Source organism: Convolutriloba macropyga, chromosome 1 (genome assembly GCF_964194025.1).
Source record: "Convolutriloba macropyga chromosome 1, txConMacr16.3, whole genome shotgun sequence".
NCBI lineage: Eukaryota > Metazoa > Xenacoelomorpha > Acoela > Convolutidae > Convolutriloba > Convolutriloba macropyga.
The window spans coordinates 85,389,788-85,396,364 of record NC_134468.1 but is presented as its reverse complement, the minus strand read 5'-3'; the positions used below and the strand labels follow the sequence as shown (position 1 = coordinate 85,396,364).

The 6,577-nt window shown below is 38.7% G+C and overlaps 1 protein-coding gene across 1 annotated transcript; it reads left to right on the top strand.

Moving 5' to 3' along the window:
• Nucleotides 1-455: 455 nt before the first annotated feature.
• LOC142353149 (uncharacterized) lies at nucleotides 456-3,257 on the top strand. Its single transcript, XM_075405396.1, has one exon. The coding sequence runs from the start codon at nucleotides 456-458 to the stop codon at nucleotides 3,255-3,257; it is 2,802 nt and encodes a 933-aa protein (XP_075261511.1).
• Nucleotides 3,258-6,577: the final 3,320 nt, after the last annotated feature.

Genomic DNA, 6,577 nt, shown 5'->3' with positions numbered 1-6,577 from the left:
TTTCTCATTGGTGGAAAGCAGAGACAATTCCATTGGAATCCAAAACCAAGTCTAATGATCCAGAAGTCTTGTTAGCCACCAAGATACTTAACACAACATGCGTGAGACAAGCAGATGGACGTTATGAAACGGGACTTCTCTGGAAAGACGACAGCAGTTTACCAGACAACCGGTCGCAAGCCTTGACTCATTTGAATCATCTTGTCAACAGACTACAGAGGAAACCTGCACAGTACAAGAAATAAAATGAAGGCATTCAAGCAGACCTGGAAAAAGGTTATATTGCAAAAATACCTTTCCATAGACAGAAAGATACAGGATGGTATATACCACACTATGGTCTTGTCAGCCCAAACAAACCCGACAAGATACGAAGAATCTGCAATGCCAAAGCACCACAAAGCGGAACAAGCCTCAATGACAAACTCTTAGCTGGACCTGACCTCCTCGGGAATATGCTTGGAATTTTGCTACGATTCCGACAGGGAGCCATCGCCATCCAGGGAGACATCGAAGCGATGTTTATGCAAATCGGAGTACGACAACAGGACCGACCTTATCTACGATTCATGTGGAGACAACCCAACAGCTCAGAATTAGAGGTGTACGAATACCAACGACACATCTTTGGAGCCAGGGACTCACCAGCTTGCGCAAATTTTGTTTTGCAACAGACAACCAAAGACGACATCGAAGATCACCCAAATTCTCTAGAGATCATTCAGCGGACATTCTATATGGATGACATGGTTGCATCATTTAGCGACGCCATCACAGCTTTCACCACAGCCAAGGATGTCAAGGATACTCTGAAGAATGGTAAATTCAATCTGACAAAATGGTGCAGCAACAGCCGTGAGTTTTGTGAGCAGATGCAAGATGATCTATGCAAACCAGTGGAGGAGCTCTTCAGTAAAGGTTTTCATCAAAGAGTACTTGGAATTTACTGGAGCTTAGACAAAGACAAAATAATGTTCAAAGCGAAAGACAGAAGGAACCTGGACAGCAAAACTTGGACCCAACGCAAGTTTCTCTCTTTCGTGTCAAGTTTCAACGATCCTTTGGGAATCATATCGCCATTCCTCATCCGAGCCAAGATTCTACTGCAAGAGCTGTGGAAACATGGACGCGAATGGGACAAAGCTATCGGTGGAGACAATGGAAAGGCCATCAAAGATTGGGTACATGAAACGGAACAGATAGGTACGGTAGGGGTAAACAGGATGGTAGGTGGTACAGCACTTGGGGACACAATGGAACTTCATGTATTCTGCGACGCATCATTGGATGCAACAGCAGCAGTAGCATACATCAAGACAACCAGGAACCAAGAAACCACAACTCGTTTTCTCGTGGGAAAAACAAGAGTGGCACCCTTACGTCAAACAACAATTCCCAGACTAGAACTGCAAACAGCACTTTACACGGCAAGATTGAAGAAAACAATTGAGGATGAAAAGGATTTCAAGTTTGACAAAATCTTTCTGTGGAGTGACAGCACGACCGTTCTCAGTTGGATAAAGAACTTCAAATTGAAACACAAGATGTACATCGGAAACCGAATTGCCGAAATAAGGGATCTCACAAACACCAATCAGTGGAACTACGTCAACACCAAGGACAACCCAGCAGATCAAGGAACGAGGGGATTAACAGCAACAGAAATGACAGAAAAATCTTTTTGGTTACAGGGACCACAGTTTCTCCTATCTTCTAGCGACAACTCGACAACAGACGAACAACAACATGAAACTGTTTTCTGGAACAGCGCAGAACAGAAGCCTCAGGGAGCACGGCGACAGCCAATTGACAAAGACCTAATTGATGCCAACAGGTTTAGCCAGTGGTTGAAACTAAGAGCCGTCATTATCAAAATGAAAAACCTCCGAAACAAAGCGAGAACACGGGACCAGCAGATCATAGATGCAGAGAACTTTCTTTTCCGTCTATCTCAGCAACAATCATTCGACGAGGACATAAATCAACTAGCACACAACAAGCCAATTCAAAAACGGAGTAGATTGATTCAGTTGACACCTTCAATAGACGAAGATGGTATCCTTCGATCAAATAGCAGACTAGCCAACGCACCAGTTTCAACAGCAACAAAGAAGCCAATAATCTTAGACGGTAGGAACAGGATTATTCGTCTTTTTCTGGAACTGCAACACAACATCAATGGTCATGTTGGAGTGGAACAGCAAGCACACATCATTCAGTTGAATTACTGGGTTCTTCAATGCAAAACAGTAATGAAGAAGATTTCGAATAGATGCTACGAATGCAGACGACAGAGACAACTCAACAGCCAGCCTCAGATGCCAGATCTTCCGAGCTACCGATTCTCAGTCAAACCTGTAGCCTTCAAGGAAACCGGAGTAGACTTTTTTGGGCCATTCGAAATCTACAGCCGGATCAACACAGCCATGAAAATATACTGTTGCTTATTCACCTGTCTGACGATACGAGCCGTTCATATCGAAGTGACCAGGAACTTGCAAAAAGAATCATGCATAATGGCATTCCAACGATTCTTCAGCCGACGAGGACTACCGGAAAGAATTCACAGCGACAACGCTTTATATTTCACCAGTACAGCAAAGACCTTCGAAGAAAGCAGCTTCACAACTACAGAGATACAGAAATATGCGGAATCAAAAAAGATTGCATGGAAATTTATTCCACCAGGAGCTCCACATTTTGGTGGAACATGGGAACGCCTCATTGGGATGAGCAAACGACTCTTCTTCAATATCGCCGGATCTAGGAAACTCCAAGAAGACAGTTTCTCAACCCTTATTTGCCAAGTCGAAGCTCTACTCAACAGCAGACCTCTAACATCAGTCAGCAGTGACATACGCGATGTGGAAAGCCTGACACCAGGCTATTTTTTGACAGGAATGACAACAGGACTGCCTTCAGATACTACAATTAGCAGCAACGACAGAGGAACAGGAAAACTATGGAACAACGTCAACAGTATTATGAACGAGTTTTGGACACGTCTTTTGAAAGAATATCTGCCAACACTCAGACAACGTCGAAAATGGCATTCAACAGTAGACGGGATAGAAGTAGGGGACATGGTATGGATACTAGAAAACAACACACCCAGGGGTATTTGGCCGGTAGGTAGGGTACAGAAGGTAAATAAAGGTAAGGATAATGTGGCAAGGTCTTGCCTGGTTAAAACATCAAAAGGGGATTTTGTTAAACCAGCTATTAAACTTAGTTTGATCAGCGACAAATCAACATAAAGGTTATCAACAGTAAAGGGAGAACAAAAATTTAAGCACAATCTGAAGCAAACTTGATATCAGTTTTGGGATTAGGGTAAAGTGAAAGATGAAAATTTTAAAGTTCAATTCAATGAATTAGCAATTCAAAGGGACTAATAGGTATCATTCAGGTACAACTAAGGATTTCAATAAGTAACTCACAAGGCAACTCAAATTAGCAAAGCTTATCGTACATTAGATAAATACATTCAAACGGGAAAATTTAGGTAGGTAGGTTTAACAGGAAGACAAATTCTGGATAGACATTTGGTAGGTTTTGGAATTCAAATGCACAATTAATTAGCTTATTGACAAACAGCAGAGAGTTGAACCGACAGGATAAAAGTATGTTGAATAGTTACATGACACTAAACAGCTTAGGTAAAACCAGACATCAGCGGTAAAAATTATTACAAAACATTTGGTATTCCAACAAACTCTAATTTGGGAAAAACAGGTAAACGTAGGCAATAGGTACAAGATAGTGGTAGGTTTAGGTAGGTAGGGAACACGGGGAGCATCAGTTTTTCAACTTTCAAGGAGCAGACCAGCAACAACAACATTTCCGGAAATTGTTCAGTATTTGACAATCGCCAATCAGCCAATACAGAAGTCGATTTAAAACAACTACAAATGTACACATTTAAACGCAATCAGCACAAAAAGCAATTCAACTTTCCAGCATACCACTTTCATATAACACTACAAGCAGCAAGTTGACAACCAGTACACAGCAACAATCTACAGACATCACCGACGGAAGACATCAGCAGAAATTTCAAAACAAAAAACACTTCAGCAAGAATTACTTCAGAAGAAGCAACAGCATTTTTGAACAACAGTCAACACATTCATCAACAGCAGACATTATCAAAGTCAGGACAGACATACTTGTAGATATGGACGAGTCCATAACTTCAAGATCAGCGTTTTATTGAGGACACAACTGAATACAACATTTCAACATAATCATCAGCAGATGAAGTAAGAAATACAGTTCAGCTACACAAAAGACACAACAGAGCAAAAGAGAACACGACGAGACGACAAAGAGCAACTTCAAACAGACTTCAACAACAACAACAGATCGACTACAAACTTTCTGATTTTTGGTGCCCAAAAATGGGGGCCCAGTGTACCAGGAGAGGCACGTGCTAAAAAACTGTAACTTTGAACACCAAGTCATAATGTTGATTATATAGATATAATTCAATGGTTAGGAAATGGATGACTTTTTCACGGTAGCAAAAGAAGATTTGTGAAGCAAATCTCAAGAAAGTTATAACTGTTGAAAAGGAACAACAGTGGGCAAAGGGTAGCCAAAATAACTATAACTCAAGGGTCTTTCTTGAAACACCACTAACACTGGCGTCAGTGAAGCAAGCTGATTAGTTTGCTTCTCTGACGTCCGGCCGCAGCACCACCAACAATACACATTCAAAATTAACTGAAGGCGGAACACCGCACAGCTACTTTAGTAAAATTTTTGCTACAGCACGTACGCCGCATACAAAATCTTGTAAAAGTAAATAAGAGAAAATTGTCTTAAATCAGAAACTTTCAAGCTCTTGCAAGGAAACAATAATTTTCGTTTTAACCTAGAAAATTTCAATACAACCAGTACGTTTCGTATAGTCCTTGGATCCTCTCACGTTCTGCGAGATCTCCCCAATTTCGAAAAAACCAGTCGGATTTTCTACATCGTTAGAACTATATACTCAAAAGGGTTTTTCTTTTTTTTGTTCGATCAGATTTGGCCAATCGATATTTTCACCGTAGAGTATTGAGACTGGTATCGTTAGAGAGCCCGGTATTTATAGTATTTTCGTGACTGGTATCATTGGGAAGCTCCTCAAGTTTTTAAGTTTAATTTCATTTTTTTCTCTCCTGTCACTTTAGGCAAGTACTTTTCCAATTCAAAGTGCCAGTAAAAATCCCATTTACGACTAAATGAACATTTATTTTCTTTTCAGGAAATCATCGCTAATGTTTTTATGGCTTCGACACTGTGTTTTCTTATTTTTTAAAATGATTTTCCGTCTTTTGCATGGGCTTATTGCAATTCTCAAGTCATATATTTTAACTTTTTTACTTAATATGTTATTGGCTTCCTAGAGAAGATTAGGTGAACCTACCTAATGCTTTGCATGTACACTTAATGTGTTGAGACTTTAAAAATTATTTATCGAAACAAAAATCGAAAAAAAAACAACTTTTAAAAAAAATTTTTAGAAACCCATTTCCTTAAATTTTCATTTTTTCATCAAAACTACAGCCTCAATAGGTTCAACGTTACATAAAAACGTACTTGTTAGCAGTTATTTTTTCTAAACATTAGTTTTATGACATTGACGCTAAGTGTTTTTGTAAAATTTCGTAAAATTTGAAATTTTGTTTCCAATTCTGCTTTTGAACATCTTCTCACTACAAAAGTGAACCTTCCCACATTCCCATTGGCATTCAACATATCTTTCAGAACACAAAGAAAGTTAGCAGAAAAGTCTTAGGGCTTTAGTGGCTTCGAATTTCCTTCTGGATTTTCTCTACTGATTTTTTGCTTTTTGCATGTATTTGTTGTCGCTTTGTAATCATAAGAATTTTTGTGCTGAATGATCGGTCTCATTGGCTTCGAACTGGGGTATAAATTAACTTATTTTTTGTTTTGCGTCAGAAATATTGGTTTTTTTTACTCTAATAGTGCGACCTGACACCAAAATGTAGTGATTTTTTTATATCAGTTCAAAGTTGTGATTGTTTGTTGTTCTTCTTGAAAGTCACGTTTTCATAATACTGAAGGGTTCCACTGGTGTTGAAATAAGAATCAATTTATTCAATTTAGTGCAGAAAAACTTATTCTTAATGAGTCAGACATTTAATTGTCTCGCATTTTTTTAAAATTTCTTGGTTTTGCCTTTAATTGTCGTTTTTGTATAGTCGTACAATTTCTCTTATTTATGACAGGTCTCAATAGCTACTTTTCAGTGGTTTAGTATGAAGAACCTATTCATTTTGGTCAGTTGACTGCTGATGGTTTTGAAGATTATTTGTTGAGTATTTGTTTTTAATACTGTTGTCATTTCTTTGAACTTTTCATTTTTGTTCCTCTTTTGCCTACTTTTTTAAACTTAGTCTCATCATTGAAAGGGTCCCATAAAAAATCTTGTGACTTTAACTTCATTTTCATTTTTAGTTTTATGTTATACCCGATATTTAATACTGTGGAAGCTACGCGTTTACTTAAAAATTTTGCGAATGCTAGAATTTTTGTGTTTTTTTTTCTTTTCTTTTTGGTTATTAGC